This window comes from Channa argus, chromosome 15 (genome assembly GCF_033026475.1).
Source record: "Channa argus isolate prfri chromosome 15, Channa argus male v1.0, whole genome shotgun sequence".
Classification (NCBI taxonomy): domain Eukaryota; kingdom Metazoa; phylum Chordata; class Actinopteri; order Anabantiformes; family Channidae; genus Channa; species Channa argus.
In genome coordinates, this window is record NC_090211.1 from 1,953,429 (window position 1) to 1,974,594 (window position 21,166).

A 21,166-nucleotide genomic window follows, 5' to 3' on the forward strand; every position below is an offset into this window, starting at 1 on the left:
GTCATGTGCGTACTAACCACAAAGAAATCTCGGTGGCATTACAACAAAGTTGCAGCTGAAAGAAGGAAATGTGCCTGGTCACACCATTTTCCTTTACCACATATTTGCCCAGCTGTAGACAAAAACACACATTTTGCTTTGTGGCAAGAGATCGGGTTGAGAAAAACTAAGATACAGTACAAACCATAGTTGGCACCACATATAATTTATAGAAGGTACTTTTATGTATGTGTTAATGACAACAAGCAAAACTAACAATTATAGTAACGAGTAAGGTCAGTAGCTGTTTCCAAATAAACTAAAACATCTTTGCTAAAATGTTTAACATCATCACACACACACACACACACACACACACACACATAAAGTCACACTAGTGTGAATTCCATTATTCAGTAAGAGGATATTGGAAATATACTTGATCATATAAAAATATGGTAAACTTTTTTGATAAGCTGCCATTTATAAAGGGCATGTGACATTGTATTATTAATAAAATCATTTATAAACATTTACCAAACATTTACTAAAACAGTTCTTTTATTAGGATTAATAAAACTGATAATCTGGTTGGGTTGTGGAAAACCTCTAGTTTTATCCACTGCTTGTTCTAAGCTTTAAGGACTTTAAGTAATTTAACCAGGGAGACTTCTCCAACGAACGGCTGAACCTCTTCCTTTATACATGCGTTTGCATTTATATAAAATAATTTTATCACAGTTACAACTGTACAGTTAGTATGTCATAACTTAGGCTCTCTCATTCTAATACTGTATATAATTAGCAGATGTTGGTCTGATTTTTTAATATATATATATATAAATAAAAAAGTGTCCATAGTGAAGAGTGTTGGTATAAAAATAGGAAAGCAGTTTGCTGCCTGTGTTTGCAATAATGGGCTCACACATCTGTGTATATTATGTGGAAGGTACTGTACCTTCCACATAATATACATAATGACCTGAGCCAGCTCTCGCCATTTTCCTGTCCAAGTCCTGACAGCTCCCATAATATGAATATACTAAAAAGGTGCTATGTTCAAACAATACAAAGCAGTGCAATATCACATAAAAACGGAAAAACAAAAGTTGCAGTGCAGGTTTAAATTAAGCATTTTGTTTTTAATTAAGCAATTTTTTTGCATTTATGCAAACTACATAAATGGAAATAGTGCTATGGTCAGTGAATACTCTGTACTTGTATTTAGTAACAATGTAAACAATGGACAAAATGCACAAAAAAGACAACATAAAACTATAATGTAGCACTAAAGTCCAAAGTTCTTGAAGGCTTCATTTAAAACTGTACACATCTGGACTATCTATGGTATCATTAAAAGATACCTGCCTAGAAAACGCACCTGAGGACTTCAACTGCCTTTTCATCATGACATATTCAATATGACAAATAAAAAATAAGATAAGATCAAACTTTATTGATCCCACAGTGGAATTCACTCGTTAAGCTGCTCACATGAATGGTACAAAGTGAAAAAAGTGCATTTTTAAAGTTCTTACAGTAATTGAAAAGCTAAATAGCTCAACAAATGAAAAACGGGGGGGGGTGTCTGTATTTCTTATTTTTATGTTTTCAATACAAAGCATGATGAAAACGCTCCAGTTGGGGCTGTGAACCATTACTATTATGCATTTTATTTATTGTTTTAGGGTAGCTCAGTTGGTAAAACAGTCGTCCACGGACCACAGGGTGGTTTGATCCCCAGCCCTGGCTATATGTCAAAGTGTCCCTGGGCAAGACACTGAACCCCTAACAGCCCATTCCCATCCTCAGCTGTGCAGTGTCGGTGCAAGCCCGGTAGAAATTGGGGAGGGTTGCGTCAGGAAGGGCATCCGGCGTCAAAACTGTGCCAAATCAACATGCGGACAATGATCTGCTGTGGCGACTCTGAACTCACGGGATAAGCCGACACGACAAATAAAAAAAAATGTTTTAATTTTGTGCTTGAGAGCTTCCAGCAGTGCTCTGTCCAGCAGGTGGCGCACTTTGTAGCCTATGTCAAGAGCTGGCTTTGATGTTACAGTCACAAACCCTGTTCATTCAGATTTTCTTTCTACTCAAAGAACACGTTTAAAAATATGAACTAAAAACTTCACTTCACTCAATCTCTGCACATTTGCTTTTTAATTGACTTAGTATTGTGAGAAGGACATAAGATGCAAGAAAAACCTTTATTATTATTAAAATGTTAAACAGATGCAAATACAAATTCCTGTCACGGTTTTGTTAGGGATGGACCCAAGAGAGGAGAAAGTGCGAGGGATGAACGAAAAAGGGTTTTATTTGACAGATATATAATACAACCAAAATCGCTCCTAAAAGGAGGTAACAAAAAACCCAGGCTATAGGGAGAACAGATACAGAAATAAAACTTAAATGGACACACGGGAGAAACACTAAGGGACGGGTTAACATAGACAACTAAAGCAAGTAAACACAAGGGGAAGGCTAAGGAGAACTCTCTTAACATAAATACTCTAAACTAGAAACCTCAGAACGCTACTACCAAACAGGGGGAAAGGAAACAAAACACCGAGCAATTTTTAAATCAAAAGAAACCTGCAGGTTTAACTAACGAGACCCAGGAGGACAGGCTAAGGGTACCAACAGGAAACTAAACAGGTTTGGAAGAGCAGGGGGGGAAACACAAAAAACTAACATGGGAACTCAGGGGAGGCCGGGAAGCTCCCGGGAACAACAGGCAGAGAAAATGTCGAATCAACAAGAGTCCTGAAAGCAAGAGTGCATGAAACATACATACAGATGTGGGGTTGGTGAGGGTAACGAGAACAACGATGTCAGAGACCTCATTAACAACGACGAGGATCTGGCAGGGGAGTGAAGGGAAGACTGAACTTAAATAGAGGGGGGAACAGGTGCAAACAATGAGGGACAACGAGGGTAAAGCTGGGTAAACAGAACCAGGGACAGGAAGTAAGGAGAAGGGGGCCACAAAATAGTCTGGCCTCCAGTGCTACTGCAAGGAACCTTGGAGTTATTTTTGACCAGGATTTGTCCTTTAACTCACATATAAAACAAATCTCTAGAACAGCCTTCTTCCACCTACGGAACATTGCCAAAATTAGGAGCATCCTGTCTCAAAGTGATGCCGAAAAACTGGTCCATGCATTTGTTACTTCTAGGTTGGACTACTGTAATTCCTTACTTTCAGGATGCCCCAGTAACTCCCTAAAGAGCCTGCAATTAATCCAAAATGCTGCAACAACAGTGCTGACTGGAACTAGCAAGAGAGATCATATTTCACCTTCACTAGCTTCTCTCCATTGGCTTCCCATTAAATGTAGAATAGAATTTAAAACCCTGCTTCTTACATATAAAGCTCTGAATGGTCAAGCTCCATCATATATAGAAGACCTCATAGCACCATATCATCCCAGTAGACCACTTCGCTCTCAGAATGCAGGCCTACTTGTGGTTCCCAGAATTTCCAAAAGTAGAATGGGAGGCAGAGCCTTTAGCTATCAAGCTCCTCTCTTGTGGAACCAGCTCCCAGTTCAGATTCGGGAAGCAGACACCCTCTCTACTTTTAAGTCTAGGCTTAAAACCTTCCTCTTTAATAAAGCATATAGTTAGTTATAGTTATGCTGCTATAGGCTTAGACTGCTGGGGGACCCACCCCCCGATGCACTGAGCTCCTTTCCTCCTCTTGACCATCTCTCCTCTCACCCCACAATTGTCACCACTGTATGTCATTAACTCTGTGTGTTCTCTCCCGTGGTTGTCTTTGTCCTACTCTGTCCCCCTCTCTCTGTCCCTTTCTGCAGGTGTCCCCCGTCTTTCCACTCACCCCAACCGGTCGCGGCAGATGGCCGTCCACCCTGAGCCTGGTTCTGCTGGAGGTTTCTTCCGTTAAAGGGAGTTTTTCCTCTCCACTGTTGCCTATGGCTTGCTCCAGGGGGAATTGTTGGGTTCTCTTTATACATCTTTATAATCTTGACTTTATTCTGTAAAGTGCCCTGAGATGACTTTGTTGTGAATTGGCGCTATATAAATAAAGTTGAATTGAATTGAATTGAATTGAATTGAAAATTGAGTTTATTGTAAATGCAATCATCAAAATAGTCTTGTCCAAGTGATTTCTACATTTAGCACTTTCATAACAAAAAAAAAAAAGAAAGAAAAAAAAAGCACATTACCGCAGTGTAATTAAGATTCATTCTTCAACATCATGTCTTTGTGCGGGCTTTGGACAGAGGACTTCATCATATCACAGGCAATATTTTCCCTTGCCAGGGAACTGCTTCCTTCATTATCATCCCATGAACAGCAACATGGTCTACAATAGTTGTCAGAATTTCATCAGTAATGATTGTTCTTGGTCTTCTTCGTTCTCCTCCTCGTCATCCATCACCTCCCACTCCAACTCAACCTCCTGTGCTTCTCTGTATGATTTTCTCCATGGCAGATGGATGTACTTGTGCAATTTAGTGTGAAATGTGTCTAGTGACTGAGAATGTGTTTCAAGTTTAGCAACAACGAGTGGATGAGTTTTGCAAATTGCGTCAAAAAACCTTAACAGCGTTTGGCCAAAAGAGTGTTTGATTTGATGGAGAAGATTTCTTTGGCAGCGCCATCAGGAAAGATGTCTTCCATCCTTCTCCTGACTCAGACTCAGGTTAAAGAGGTGCTGTAGAATCTCACTTAGCTGCTCAGCACAGGTTTTCTGGACTCTGGGGCTGATACTGACCCGCAACCTTGTTCTGATTCAACTTCTGCAGCTGGCTCTTCACCTGGCTGCTGGAACATACAGGTCAACGAGGGGATAAACATGTTGGTGGGAATGGAGAGAGGTGATGGTGGGGTACTATTGTTTTCTGTGGTGTCTGGGGAGAGTGTACGTGTGTCTGTGTCTCTGGAGGTAAGGGGGTAGATGCCAGCTGGGGGTCACAAACTGTACCTGTTGAACCATTGATTACCTTCATTGGAGCTATCCAGGTTGCCCCTAGCTTGATTTTTTTCTCTCTAAATCATGTGATTTTTTTTTTCACACATGACCACATGTCCTTCATGCTGTTTTGCTGGAGCTGGTTCTCCAGTTTCTTCCTGTAGGAGTCTTTGTTCTCCCTCAGTCTAATTTTTAGCTCCTTCCACACAGACTTCAGCAGGTCTCTGCCCCTGTCCCTGAAAGTGCTCTTCGTCCTTATGAGCAGCTCCTTCAGTTGACTGGTGTGTCCCAGGTTTATTGTTGGGGTGTTGTTCAAACAGGAGTTTATGTTCTCTGTAACACTGTCTATCTATATTATCTCATGTAGAGGTGTTTGCTGTTTTCACACTTGCATACAGTAACCCCAAAGTTTTATGTCTGGGTCTGTGTGTATGTCAACAACAGCTGGTAAACAAACACAGTGTCTACAGCCACTGTGACTGTTAAATGTTGACCCATTTATCTCCCCAGAGTTTACTGCAGTCATGGTAACTGCTGTTTATATTCCACCAGATGCAAATGTTAACTCAGCTCTCAGATATTTAAATGGCAGCATTAGCAGTCAGCAGAGCAAGTATCCTGATGTGGTGCATATTGTAGCAGGGAACCATGCAAACCTTAAATCAATGCTCCCTTTAATTCTACCAGCATGTAAAGTGTGCTATTAGAGGAGCTAACACACTAGATAAGGTGCACTCTAACATTAAGCTGGGCTATAGAGCTCCAGCTCCAGCATCTTACCAACTTCAGGATTAACCCGGGAGCTGCTGAAGGTGAGGCAGAGGAGCTAAACATCTTCTTTGCCCGCTTCGATGTAGAGTCACCGGAGGCAGCAACAATAAGCTGATGGCAGCTTCAGCCGTAAAGTAGAAGAGCATGAGGTGAGGCATACGCTGTGGGTTACAGGCATGAGGTGGAGCAGTTGACAGCGTGGTGAAGAGAAAACAACCCGCTCGTAAACACATCCAAATCCAAGGAGCTGAAAATGGACAAAATGAAGAAAGAAAACTTATACATTAGTGGGGGCTGTGTAGAGAGGTACCAGATTTCTGCTTCTTGGGGGCCCACATTGAGGAGGACCCGACCTGTGGTGTTAACACCTCTGGACTGGTTAAAAAGGCAAGACAGAGACTGTATTTTAGAGACTGTCCTGAGGAAAGATCACGTCACACAGAGACTGCTGGTGTCTTTTTATAGCTGCTCCATTAAGAGCATCTTAACATCCTAAAATTCCACTTCCAAAAGTGTCGAGACTAATATGTAATGACTATATTATTTGAAGCAGAATTTTAGATCCTTCTGCCTGAAACCAGACTGAAACATTTCTAGTTTGGTTGTATTGAAAATTCCTTCTAGTTAATAATTTTTGTATAAATTATTTTGTCTAAAAATTTAGGAATTTGGAATCTGGTCCATAGCCACTGGTTGTGTATACGTCAAAGCTGCTTTTTTTTTTTTTGAAGCATATTTAGCAACAGCAGTAGGGAAAACACACATTTGCAGACAGTGGTTGACAGTAATTAAATCTTCAGTTATTTAATTTTTTTTAAAGGAGGTGGGCATTGGGCAAAGAAAACAGGTGGAAGACAGTTTTGAATGTCATATGTGGCTTAATATTGTCCACTGCATGGACAATGGGATTGTGTGCTTGGTTGATGCCAGATCTCAACATTAAATTCTTTTCCTTTGCAAAATTAAACCATTTTGTATTAAAATACATCCAACAAAGCACACAGCTCACATTCAACAGAACATACAGCTGCTGCTTATTGCACAGGGTTTCTTACTGTTGATGAACAGCTTCTATTTTGTGCTGTGGTTTCTGTATTTCTTTTTTGTTTTAGAAGTTTTCTTCACATGCTGGACTGTAGTATCGTACTCTGTAGAGGTTGTTGGTGATTTGACTAATATTTTGGATGTTTCTTCACCGCTGTCACAACAGAAGTCTTTCTTGACTGACCTGTTCTGTGCATGTTGCTCAGCCCACCAGTGGTTTCTTTGCTATTATCGACATACTAATTTGTTATATTGGCTATGCCCAATGTTTGTGCAATACTCTGTACCTACTGAGCCACTGCCTCTAGTTTTATTCTTCTGTATTGCACTGGGAGCCAGTGAAGCAGTTCACTTGAGTAAAGTGCCACTATGTTGGCTCATGTGGAGAATTGTGTGTTTGGTGGTGGTTTCATTGAACGCATCTTAGTAATTGAGTAAAACTGTAATATTAGGACACAAAGAGTTTGGATATTGACTCTGAACAGAAGTTACAGTATATTTTAAAATGTGAGTTATTATTAGGAGCTTCCTCCACATTTTTTACTAAAATGTTCATTGAAGATGATTTTATCATAGCACCCATAATGCTTCTAATCCAATCAAGTAAATATAGTATGTCTTGAACATGTTATTTAAACAAATATAATGTTTATAACAGTATTATATATAAACATATAATTGTGGATAAAAAACATTGTGATATGCTCATTTATTGTATTAGCATTTTATCGTATTCAAGACGTACTAATTTACACAAAAGCACAGAAAACATGCAACACTTTATTTTATTTACATACTTTTTTTTTTACCACAAATATAATCTTGACTCTGAGAAAAAAAAGCAATGTCACTAGATTTGTATTTCAAGTTTTTTACATTACATTTACATTTCTAACAAGACATTTAAACACTAACATTTTCAGAAATGCCTTCCCAACATAAAAGTGAACTATTATGCAACAGATGTTATTCAAACGTTAAATGATCTTTTATGCAACAAAATGACCAAAATACCCACAGGCTATGAAAAATAAATCCAAAATAGTGTAATGCAATATCATAACATCAATATCATTCCCGAATCTGGGAATACAAAGCAACACTTGGACCATTGTTTTAACTTTAATCAGTCTTATTTAAGCTCATGTAATCTAGACACTTGTGATGGATTATGCAAACAAGAAAAAGCTCCTGCAAAATTCCAAAAAATATATATTTTTTGATTTGTTTCAGTGTTGTCCAAGCTCATCTACTCCAGAACCTTGTTTTTGAGAAACTGTATCATGGGTGACACTCCCATCACAGTTTGCTCCATGGGAGCGTGTGCGTTATGGTCTGCATCCTGTAGGATTAAACACAAAAGGGGTCACGTGAACAAGAAATATTTTTTTGGTGCATAAGTTAAAGTGGAGCAAAATTGACTGAAACAAAATCCAAAAAAATAAAATAAATCAAAATAACAATATTCCCACACACAAGAGCCCTTTGTAGAAAGCTTACATTCAGAGATGTACCATAGTAATAGAGGTAAGATGCATAAATATAAAATGTTAGTTTTAAACTGTCAGAAAGGTGATAATTCTACTATGTGTTTACTATTAAGGTCAAAGTGCGGAGTGGAGTCGTACTGAAGTGAAGAAGTGGTGATTCCCAAGTTTTACCCACTTCATTTTAAACTGTGTGTTGATAATGTTATGCCTGATTACTGCTCTAGTCGACAACCACGAGAGCATAAAGTAATCACAGATGATAAAATCCATCATTTGTAATTTAACTCTCAAGTGAGTTTTTGAAGAATCAATATAACTATTAGAAGATCCAGAATTACTCATTTGATCTTGGATCTGTTATGCCACTACAATGAACGGGCCCTTGAGTAAAGCTAGCCTACCATTGCACAAAAACCATAAAAGCTCACCTGCAGTTTCTCAAAAATAACTAATAAGCACAGCTTGACAATTTCAACATTAAATGTTCTCTAAAGTCAAAAATCCAACTCACAAATGTGAAAAAACAGAGCAAAAATTACAGAGCATGTGGACTTTTGTATTTTCTCAATAACTCACCATATATTCCTCCCTTTTCGTTCAGGTGGGTGACTCTGGTGGTGAGGAAGATGAAGTGGACTAAGGCAGAGCAGAGGACGAAGTGGTGGAAGTTGAAAAAGGAAGAATGTTGTGTAGTTTTCAGGGAGGAGCTGAGACAGACTCTGGGTGGTTTGGAGGTGCTTCCAGGTGACTGGACCACTACAGCTAATTTGATCACGGCGACAGGTAGGAGGGTACTCAGTGTGTCATCTGGAAAGAGGAAAGTGGACAAGGAGACTTGGTGGTGGAACGAAGAAGTTCAGGACTGTATACAAGGAAAAAGGTTAGCTAACAAGAAGTGAGACACTGAGAGGACTGAAGAGATGGAGAAGCGTAAGGTGAAGGTATTTTTTTTAAGAACAAGGGAGATGTGCAGAGCTGTAGCAACTACAGGGGAATAAAGCTGATGAGCCAAACAATGAAGTTGTGGGAAAGAGTAGTGGAAGCTCGGCTAAGGGCAGAGGTGAGTATTTGTGAGCAACAATATGGTTTCATGCCTAGAAAGAGAAAAACAGATGCAGTATTTGCTTTGAGGACGCTGATGGAGAAGTACAGAGAAGGTCAGAGGGAGTTGCATTGTGTCTTCGTAGATTTAGAGAAAGCGTCTGACAGGGTGCAGAGAGAGGAGCTGTGGTATTGTATGAGGACGTCTGGAGCGGCAGATAAGTATGTTAGAGTGGTGCAGGACATGTATGAGAGCTGTAAGACAGTGGTGAGGTGCTGTAGGTGTGACAGAGGAGTTCAAGGTGGAGGTGGGTCTGCATCAAGGATCAGCTCTGAGCCCCTTCTTGTTTGCTCTGGTGATGGACAGGCTGACAGATGAGGTTAGACAGGAATCTCCATGGACTATGATGTTTGCAGATGACATTGTGATTTGTAGTGAGAGCAGGGAGCAGGTGGAGGAAAATCTAGAGAGGTGGAGGTCTGCTCTGGAAAACAGAGGAATGAAGCTTAGCTGCAGTAAGACAGAATACATGTGTGTCAATGAGAGGGATCCTGGTGGAACGGTGAGGTTACAGGGAGCAGAGGTGAAGAAGGTGCAGGACTTTAAGTACTCAGGGTCAACGGTTCAGAGCAACGGTGAGTGTGGAAAAGAGGTGAAGAGGCGAGTGCAGGCAGGTTGGAACGGGTGGAGAAAAGTGTCAGGTGTGTTGTGTGATAAAAGAGTATCAGCGAGAATGAAAGGAAAGGTGTTCAAGACGGTGGTGAGACCAGAGATGTTGTTCGGCTTAGAGACAGTGGCACTGAAGAAAAGACAGGAGGCAGAGCTGGAGGTAGCAGAGCTTAAGATGTTGAGGTTCTCTTTGGGAGTGACGAGGATGGACAGGATCAGGAATGAGGACATCAGAGGGACAGATCATATTAGATTTTTTGGAGATAAAATCAGAGAGGACAGATTGAGGTGGTTTGGACATGTTCAGAGGAGAGATGGTGAATACATTGGTAGAAGGATGCTAAGGTTGGAGCTGCCAGGCAGGAGGTCTAGAGGAAGATCAAAGAGGAGATTTATGGATGTAGTGAGAGAGGACATGAAGTTAGTTGGTGTGAGTGAAGAGGATGCAGAGGACAGGGTTAGATGGAGGCACATGAGTTGCTGTGGCAACACCTGAAAGGGAACAGCCCAAAGGAAAAGAAGAAGAAGAGGTTTATGCGTTGTTACATTTTGCATTAACTGTGCACACAAAACAACTTGAAGGCTAAAACACACATTGTGTCCTGCTGTCATGTTTTGGGCTCTAATGGTTTGTAGTTTTGCTCTCAGATCAGCTGGAACAGCTCCTTTACAGTCTCTCATGTCAACATCAACCATAATCAATTACATGCAATGTCAAATGATTTATAAAACAAATGAGTTATGAATCCATTTCCCCTATGACCATAAATATGACTCAATATTTACAGCTCCATTAAATCTACACCATGTCCAATGATCAACAGTCAACTGCTCCACTAATAAGTGCAGCTACCAGTCTGTCTCCCAACTGGGGAGCAATGATAGTGGAGATCAAGGCTCAAACTGTTCTATTTTTCATCCTAGGACTGCTGCTTTTAGTTTTCTCTTTATGCCAGAAAGTCTCCATCTACATTTAGAAGAAGATGTGATCAGTTTGAGTTTTTAAATTTTACTGTCAGAGTTGAAAATGCTGCTGTTTACTAAACCCCAACCATCTTCTACTGCTGTCAATGAGCTTATTATCAGGTTGTCACGTCAGAATCAGACCCTGATTCTTAACTTATCAAAACAAAACTAATCAGATTAACTCAACAATTATATTGCAAATTACAACTTAAAAAACATTGTTAATATTAGGGAATACTAGTGAAAAGGGAAGAAAGTAATTTCACATACAGTCTACACATTGTACAGAGACCCGTCCCATTCTATGTAAAACGAAGTGACTGTGTGGCTGCTGGGAACAACATAGGTAGATCCACCATGTACTTCTTTGAACACGTTTTGTAACATGTTGTGAAGCAAGGTGTCACAACACATTACGGTTACACACCAGCAGTTGTGTTTTTTTTTCTATATATGTATTTCTGTAGGTAACAAAGTTTGATGTAACATTCAACAAACTTTCCAAAAGTGACGTGACAAAGGGTCAGTTTTTAATTGAAGTGTGTTGATCAATAACACTTCTCTTACTGTCCCTTGTAATGACACCATGCTTGGTTTCTGCAGCCTTTCTCAATTGCACTCTGTAGTTTCATAAAACTAAAAAAATGACTTTACAAAACACCAGAATGAAGGAAGTACCTCAAGAAAAAAAGTGTGTTTCTGCTTTTACTTGAGTTCACTGTGCTCTGCTCGACTACTGAAACATCCCTTTCAGCCTCAGCCATGGGGAGCACACATCATAGAAACTTGTTCTCTCTGACAATAGGTGAGATACTATTTACTAAATCCTTATCCCATTTTTGTCTACGGAATGGTGTTTCTTTTTGGAATCAAGGCTGAGTTCAAACATCCCTTCTTGTTCTTGTTCTGTTTCATTAAGAATTAGAAATCACTGAGAGTTGTTTCAGCTCACAGTGTGCGATATAATGATCCATGTCTTTTATTTTCTCCACAGTTGTCCTTCTACTTACCTCAGCTTCACCTTCCATAGGTCCGTTTTATCTTCTGTGTGTTTTATACAACTGTTGTAATTTTATATTATAATACATATGACAGTACATGACACATATTGTTTAGTGTCTGACATCACATTCACTTGGTTTGTCTTTTGTAGTCTGTCATAGTTAAAATTATTTTATGTCTTAACCCAAATAATAAAGTATTGTGTTTTATTGGTGTTTACAGTTGTGTTGATACAAACATGTATATCCTCAGATAAATAAATAACATTCCTGTTTTAAAAATATAGTTGCTGTGATGAACAAAAAACATATAATACATTTTCCTTCCGATCCTATGTTTTCTACCTACAGATCCTGTCAGATTAGCTGCGTCTGGATCTACTCTGTGCTCTGGAAGAGTTGAGATCTATTACAACAACACCTGGGGAACAGTCTGTGATGACAGATGGGACTTAAATGATGCTGAGGTGGTTTGTAGACAGTTGGGCTGTGATACAGCACTAAATGCCCCTCAGTTAGCTCACTTTGGTGAAGGAACTGGACAAATCTGGCTTGATGAAGTTGCCTGTTCAGGAAGTGAAAGGTCTCTGACTGAGTGTGGGCACAATGGATTTGGGACACACAACTGTAATCATAGTGAGGATGCTGGTGTGATCTGTTCAGGTGAGAAAATCTTTGCATCAAATACACTTAAGAAAATCTATTTCTTGTTATAGTAGCCACACTGCAGCATGTTTTGAGAGCTGAAAAAAGCTTAGATACACAAAAGAGCAACTGGTACATTGAACTGAAATATCTGATTACTTACGATGCCATCAAGGCTTATGAAGGTTTTTATCGGTGTTTACAGTTGTGTTGATAGAAACATGTATATCCTCAGATAAATAAATAAAATTCCTGTTTTTAAAAATATAGTTGCTGTGATGAACACGAAACATATAAAACTCATTTTCCTTCTGATCCTATGTTTTGTGCCTACAGATGCTGTCAGATTAGCTGCATCTGGATCTACGCTGTGCTCTGGAAGAGTTGAGATCTATTACAACAACACCTGGGGAACAGTCTGTGATGACAGATGGGACTTAAATGATGCTGAGGTGGTTTGTAGACAGTTGGATTGTGGTACAGCAGTAAATGCCATTCAGTCAGCTCACTTTGGTGAAGGAACTGGACAAATCTGGCTTGATGAAGTGGCCTGTTCAGGAAGTGAAAGGTCTCTGACTGAGTGTGGGCACAATGGATTTGGGACACACAACTGTAATCATAGTGAGGATGCTGGTGTGATCTGTTCAGGTGAGAAAACCTTTGCATCAAATACACTTAAGAAAATCTGGCTACCATAACAAGAATCAATCTGCAGAATTGTTTGAGAGCTGAAAAAAGCTTAGATACGTGAAAGAGCTACTGGTCCATTAAACTGACACATCTGATTACTTACTATGCCATAAAGGCTTATGAAGGTTTTTATTGGTGTTTACAGTTGTGTTTATGCAAACATGTATATCCTCAGATAAATAAATAACATTCCTGTTTTTAAAAATATAGTTGCTGTGATGAACACGAAACATATAAAACTCATTTTCCTTCCGATCCTATGTTTTTTTGCCTACAGATCCTGTCAGATTAGCTGCGTCTGGATCTACTCTGTGCTCTGGAAGAGTTGAGATCTATTACAACAACACCTGGGGAACAATCTGTGATGACAGATGGGACTTAAATGATGCTGAGGTGGTTTGTAGACAGTTGGATTGTGGTACAGCAGTAAATGCCATTCAGTCAGCTCACTTTGGTGAAGGAACTGGACAAATCTGGCTTGATGAAGTGGCCTGTTCAGGAAGTGAAAGGTCTCTGACTGAGTGTGGGCACAATGGATTTGGGACACACAACTGTAATCATAGTGAGGATGCTGGTGTGATCTGTTCAGGTGAGAAAATCTTTGCATCAAATACACTTAAGAAAATCTATTTCTTGTTATAGTAGCCACACTGCAGCATGTTTTGAGAGCTGAAAAAAGCTTAGATATGTGAAAGAGCTACTGGTACATTGAACTGACACATCTGATTACTACTATGCCATAAAGGCTTATGAAGGTTTTTATTGGTGTTTACAGTTGTGTTGATACAAACATGTATATCCTCAGATAAATAAATAACATTCCTGTTTTTAAAAATATAGTTGCTGGGATGAACACATAACATATAAAACTAATTTTCTTTCCGATCCCATGTTTTGTGCCTACAGATGGTGTCAGATTATCTGGGTCTGGATCTACTTTGTGCTCTGGAAGAGTTGAGATCTATCACAGCAACACCTGGGGAACAATCTGTGATGACAGATGGGACTTAAATGATGCTGAGGTGGTTTGTAGACAGTTGGATTGTGGTACAGCACTAAATGCCACTCAGTCAGCTCACTTTGGTGAAGGAACTGGACAAATCTGGCTTGATGAAGTGGCCTGTTCAGGAAGTGAAAGGTCTCTGACTGAGTGTAGGCACAATGGATTTGGGACACACAACTGTATTCATAGTGAGGATGCTAGTGTGATCTGTTCAGGTGAGAAAATCTTTGCATCAAATACACTTAAGAAACTCTATTTCTTGTTATAGTAGCCACACTGCAGCATGTTTTGAGGTTTGAAAAAAGCTTAGATACGCAAAAGAGCTACTGGTACATTGAACTGACACATCTAATTACTTACTATGCCATAAAGGCTTATGAAGGTTTTTATTGGTGTTTACAGTTGTGTTGATACAAACATGTATATCCTCAGATAAATAAATAACATTCCTGTTTTTAAAAATATAGTTGCTGTGATGAACACGAAACAAATAAAACTCATTTTCCTTCCGATCCTATGTTTTGTGCCTACAGGTCCTGTCAGATTAGTTGGGTCTGGATCTACTCTGTGCTCTGGAAGAGTTGAGATCTATTACAACAACACCTGGGGAACAATCTGTGATGACAGATGGGGTTTAAATGATGCTGAGGTGGTTTGTAGACAGTTGGGCTGTGGTGCAGCAATAAATGCTACTCATTCAGCTCACTTTGGTGAAGGAACTGGACAAATCTGGCTTGATGAAGTGGCCTGTTCAGGAAGTGAAAGGTCTCTGACTGAGTGTGGGCACAGTGGATTTGGGACACACAAATGTGGACATGATGAGGATGCTGGTGTGATCTGTTCAGGTGAAGATTTTTTCTTATTACTGTTTTCCTACGTAGTAAGTAGGATATTAGTAATGATTTTCAAAATGATAATTAGGTTGCAAGGCAGACAGTGTTGGCAATTCAGCCAACGTAGCAAATATAGGTAAGAATGCTGAATGGGCCTGTACTCTATACAAACAGTTGTTTAAAAAAAGTATCCACAGCCCTTAACTTGTAAATGAGAAAAATGAAGATTTTTTTTCACAGCTGAGCATTTTCCTGGATCACCTATGTTATATGTTGCATGTTGCCTTGCAAGAGCATCAACAGCTGCTGCAACTGTTGTGAAGGAAATCCAAGCAGAGACACACACCACAAATTCTTCAGTGGTTCAAACTGGATGCAGGTAATGTGGCAGGTGCCAGGTGCCAGGTGTGGCCCAAGAGACAAGTCTCCAAGACCAGCAACACCTGTGTGAAATGCTAGAAACGCCTCTGCAAGGAACATGCATGCACTCTCTGTACATCATGTTTACAGTAGTGCAGACAAAACCTGGAATGTACCTTCTGGTGGCCTGAATGAAAAATATGCCTCATTTTAGTAAGTTTGTTTTTTACTATCTCCAACAAACATATAAATAATATAAAACCAATAAAACACCAAAAAGATATTTCTTTCCAATGTTAGATCAATCAGTAAGATTTTATGGTTTTTAATTATACATTTAGATGAAAGCAGATTTTTTTAAAACAATATGTGGCCTCAAGATTTTCCATCAGTTGTATTTTTTTAAACGTAACTGACATAAATTTTACGTATAGTATTTATTTTTAATTAAGAATATTTGCCACATTTTCCATTGCATCAAAATATGCTGATAGAGTTAATCCTTCAAATAAAGAAAACTAACTGAAATATTTTCAAATGTGTCAAATTTACATATAAGCAGTGTAGACCAGGCGGCTTTAAAATCTACTTCCCATGACATTTTCCTTTCCTGTCCTCAGCTCGTTCCTGGAGGACACTGAAATATGGATTGTTGGAGACAGCTGTCCTTAGTCTCCAGTTTCCATATGAGCCCATAACTTTGTTAACCTGTACAAAATACAGCCTGTAGTATCTCCTGTACTTAATTGACATATGACCCTAATTCTCTGTATATAACACCATATAGCTAAGCAGCCTCCTTTACTGCCACAATCAACCTACTCTGCAACAGCCATTTCGATCTCTTCTGTGCCATTACACAAACTGAGATGTCATGTTACACTTTATGTCAGAGTTGCCATAGGTTTCAGGGTTTTTTTCCATCATAGCCTCCTCCTTTATTACTGTGGGCATATTTACAGTTATGCCAAATTCTTTTCATTTCCTAATCACTATAAGTGTTCAGAGATATGGACGTGGACTCATATCACTGTCTGGCTTCTGCCCTGAACCACTTTTTCATGAAATTGATTAGAAATTCTAATTTCTTAAACTTGGTACTTACTCATCATAATTTTTGACTTGATTGTAGTCAACAGTGCAGGAAGTCCTAATCATAGAGTATTTGGTTTAGTGAATATAGTTTACCAGGACAGAAAATTAAATATACGGGATGAACCAAAAATGTCCAGTACCTGCCTGTAGTACATCCTGGACCTCATTGGTTCAACGTATTTTATGTCAAAACCTACTGTAATTCTTAGTATCACTGGTTGAAAAAATAAAAATAAATCAGCCATATATCCAAACTAGAACAATAATGAAATCAGATTAAGCTCCAGAAAAAGATTTTTGTTGGAGGTGGAAGGTTCATATAAGTATTAAATCTTTTTCTTTCTAGTGCCTCTGTCGTTGGTGGTCTACTTGGTAACTTCTGGGGTTCTGCTGCTGCTGCTGCTCCTGCTGCTCTTGTTGGTGGTCTGTGTGTTCCACAGGAGACGACAACAAATCAACCAGCCTGGATCAGCCATCGTAAATCAAAGTATGTGCTCAGCAGGAAACACAATGTATTAACAAATATGTTACTTTAGATACGGTTTTAAAAACTTGCCATAATTGTTCTAATGTCTGTATTTCAGTGAATATCAAGAACAGTTCTGAAGATGATGAGGACAACAGATTCTATGTGAATATTGAGCCTTTCAACACCAAAAGGAAACAGAAAGAGAAAGTAGGAGGAACAAAGGAAGAAGATGATGATGATGGTTATGAGATGCTGGACACTAAAAACAATTATACAGTATATGGGGATCTTTTTGGTACAGGACAGGACAAAAGAGAAGAAGAGGATGATGTAAAAAGCAGTGATTAAGAAAATGAAATGTAAATGCTCCCAACCCACTTACTCACTGATCACATTTATCACATTTATTCTCATAGATAAAGTTTGAAACATTTTTTCTTCATTAACATAGTATTTAATTACAATTCAGCAAATTATCATTCATTTATTAGGGGGAATGCAAACCTATGGACTGAAATGATTAATTCAATTCAATTCAACTTTATTTAGTCATCTCAATGCACTTGAGAGAATAAAGTACAGAATAAAGTCAAGACTATAAAGAGGGTCGACCAATTTCTTTAAATTTGTTTACAGCTTTTCACTGAAGCATCTGCTTTAGCGGAATTTTTCCCTAACTGCTGTATAGTCTGTTATTGTAAATTCAAATGTTATAAAAAAAATGATCAGACAGAAGAGAGTTGTGAGGAAATATTGTTAAATTATCCGCTTCAATTCCATAAGTAAGAACAAGGTCTAAGCTGTGACTAAAACAGTGAGTGGGTTTATTTACATTTTGGGAAAAACCAATTGAATCTAATAATGAATTAAACGCAGTGCTCAGGCAGTTACTGTCAGCATCTACATGAATGTTAAAGTCACCCACTATAATGACTTTATCTGTACTAAGCACTAAATCAGATAGAAAATCAGAAAATTCAATCAAAAACTCTGAATAAGGGACTGGAGGACGGTACACGATAATTCTGTGTTTTCTTTTTTATTATAAAAAATTATATCAAAATAATAAACTGCTTTTATAAAAGAACATTTGCACTGGCTCAATGTGGATTATTATTCTGTTTAGGTTAAGTGTTGATCTTGGATTCATGTGGCATTTCAATGTAAGAGGACACAAAATTCTGCACCCTACTGTACATGGATGTGTAACTTATTACCATAAACTAAGATTTGGTCCAATATAAAGTAAAACTATGAAGTTACTAAACAGCATTTTTAATAATGTTACAATGAAAGTAAATATAAAAATGAGAGTAATATTATTTTAAGATATGAGAATGGTATTTATACAGGATTTATAAGCAGAAAAGTCCAATAAAGTGCTGAACAGCTTATTCTAAATTCTCATTCCTCTGACAAGTTGCTGCAAGACAAGTGCTTATTATCGTGGTATAACTCAGCCCTTCACTCATAGTTCTATATTTTGTCACATTAAAGAGTTACACCAGCAGCAGCGTGACTTTGACACACTGATGTAATCCCAGGTTTTTGTAACAGTCTTGTCCAATGTCATGTGCGTACTAACCACAAAGAAATCTCGGTGGCATTACAACAAAGTTGCAGCTGAAAGAAGGAAATGTGCCTGGTCACACCATTTTCCTTTACCACATATTTGCCCAGCTGTAGACAAAAACACACATTTTGCTTTGTGGCAAGAGATCGGGTTGAGAAAAACTAAGATACAGTACAAACCATAGTTGGCACCACATATAATTTATAGAAGGTACTTTTATGTATGTGTTAATGACAACAAGCAAAACTAACAATTATAGTAACGAGTAAGGTCAGTAGCTGTTTCCAAATAAACTAAAACATCTTTGCTAAAATGTTTAACATCATCTCACAAAATAATTCAACAAGTGAAAAACAAAGACAAAGCATGATGAAAACGCTCCCATTGGGGCTGTGAACTATTACTATTATGAATTATATTTATTGTTTCAATTTTGTGCTTGAGGGCTTGCAGCAGTGCTCCGTCCAGCAGGTGGCGCACTTTATAGCCTATGTCAAGAGCTGGCTTTGATGTTACAGTCACAAACCCTGTTCTTTCAGATTTTTTCTACTCAAAGAACACGTTTAAAAATATGAACTAAAAACTTCACTTCACTCAATCTCTGCAAATTTGCTTTTTAATTGACTTAGTATTGTGAGAAGGACATAAGATGCAAGATAAGATTGTGTCAATTCACTATATGCACACAATAGAGTGGCGCAATATACACCTTGCATAGCAGCTTACACCCAACCAGTAAAATATTACACAACATTTGAAAAGCACTTCTTGCAAAAATCTTCACATGAAGCATCACATTGTATAAGACTTTACTACATGTATGAAACACATATACACCCAGATATTGAATTACTCTCTCCATAACACACCATCAAAAAGGGGAAAAGTTTTTACTCAATATGTTTTACTGAAACACTGTTCGAAGTGCCCTTCCACTTCCAAAACCACCAATGCATGAATTCCATACATGTGTCCGTTTGTATAAAAAGGTGAACACAAGTGGAAAAGCAGTGATGAACATGACAGGGGGAAAAACAGGGGAACTAAAGAAACTGAACATGAGCAGAGACACAAGTCAGAAAAGGGAACAGGAGGGAGTCTGAGCACAAACTAAAGACGAGTCCAAAAGAAGCCGAATTGCAAGAAAAACATGAACAAGTCTATAGAAACAAGGGGCCGCTACAGACTGGAACAACTGAAAATTTAGGTCTTGTTAGATCTGAGTGTTCACAAAAATTTCACAATGTGTGAAGAAGCTGATTATTCACTGAGGGGGCTGATTCTAACAGGAATCACATGTGTGGCTGAGAAGAGAATAACTGAGAAAAGAAAGAGGTGGAGCTGAGAGAGACAGTGTGTGTGTGTGTGTGTGTGTGTGCGAGCAGACTAAGGGCCGAATTTACAGTTTTTTTCGATTGCTAAACGACAGTGAGCACAACTGGAGCTACATGTGCAAAACTTTAACTACAGTCTGCACTACCAACAGTCACCTGAGCTAAACAGTTCACATCAGCTGCAAAACTCATTCCAAGCAACACAACTCTTAACACATGGCTCAAAACAGGCTCAGTGCAGCCAAACACTATGCACAACCCTCACTGAGATTACTGTACACACTGTCACTCAGAAACACACTGAGTAAAAACACAGCATCAAACACCAATACAGAAAATACAAACTTTTCATCTTTACAGTTTAAACAATCTCAGTGACTTCATACAAAGTAATATTTTCTTCAAATAATAGAGCAATCAGCAGTGTTTGAAAGGCAAAAGGCTGAAATCAATTCAGTTTTGAATGTGTGGTTCACAGTTTTGACAGCAGTGTGTTAGCATTTGAACAAAGTGCTGTAAATCCACAGTGTTGTGCAGGTTGGGGTTAAAGTCATGGGATACTTATGCATTTGGTAGCAGGTGTTAGTGTAGCAAAACTTTGGCAGATCCTTCAAAATGTGAAGGTTGTGAATTTAGTGTAAAGGGGACTGGATTTAAATAAAATCACTCAGTTTGACAAGATTGAAACAAAACAGGTTTAAAAAATTACTAAAAATGGTTGTAGTCAAATATTTTGCCACATTGTTTTCTATTTATTGAAAAATGGGAGGCTGTGCTGAGATGTCAACAAAAATGGTCTGAAGTATGTCAGAACACATATGAGGAAGCTACCAAAATAAAAAGAAGGTAACATGTGGGTCTATGTTGAATTAGCGTATTCTACAAATATGAGAAGTGCATGCAATGAGCGACTCAGGCAAATATCTGATTTTATTTAAAAAAAAAGAGGAAGAGGAGAAAAAGCAAGATAGTGGTAGGTGGAGCAGATAATAACGATCAAACATACTACAGTGATAACTAAATGGTACCAGTGTACCTGTAATTGTGGTGAAGACTTCTTTTATTTACTTTGACATTTAACATGAGGTAACTAAGTTAGCAGAGCAGCCTAATGTGTCCAGGTTTGCTGGAGTTACCAGCTCTGATATATAGAGAGACGCATGGACAACAGCCTAGAATCTACAGAGAAATGTGGATGTAAAATAAGTTTGTAAAAAAGCAAAGTTCAGGTAAAGTTGTTACAGTAGTCTGTAAAAA

At 38.6% G+C, this 21,166-nt stretch overlaps 1 protein-coding gene across 1 annotated transcript; it reads left to right on the forward strand.

The window, feature by feature from the left end:
* The first annotated feature begins 11,600 nt into the window (after positions 1-11,600).
* On the forward strand, positions 11,601-18,107 carry LOC137099528 (deleted in malignant brain tumors 1 protein-like). Its single transcript, XM_067476501.1, has 9 exons — positions 11,601-11,711; positions 11,901-11,936; positions 12,259-12,570; positions 12,889-13,200; positions 13,520-13,831; positions 14,149-14,460; positions 14,779-15,090; positions 16,880-17,020; positions 17,118-18,107. The coding sequence occupies exons 1-9, from the start codon at positions 11,669-11,671 to the stop codon at positions 17,348-17,350; spliced, it is 2,013 nt and encodes a 670-aa protein (XP_067332602.1). The 5' UTR covers positions 11,601-11,668; the 3' UTR covers positions 17,351-18,107.
* The last annotated feature ends 3,059 nt before the right edge of the window (positions 18,108-21,166 follow it).

Bases quoted from the DNA above. Each gene is read 5' to 3' on its own strand.
- LOC137099528 (XM_067476501.1), top strand. From the start codon at position 11,669: ATGGGGAGCACACATCATAGAAACTTGTTCTCTCTGACAATAG. The intron at 13,201-13,519 runs GTGAGAAAACCT...TTTTGCCTACAG, and splicing joins TGCTGGTGTGATCTGTTCAG to ATCCTGTCAGATTAGCTGCG. The intron at 17,021-17,117 runs GTATGTGCTCAG...TCTGTATTTCAG, and splicing joins ATCAGCCATCGTAAATCAAA to TGAATATCAAGAACAGTTCT.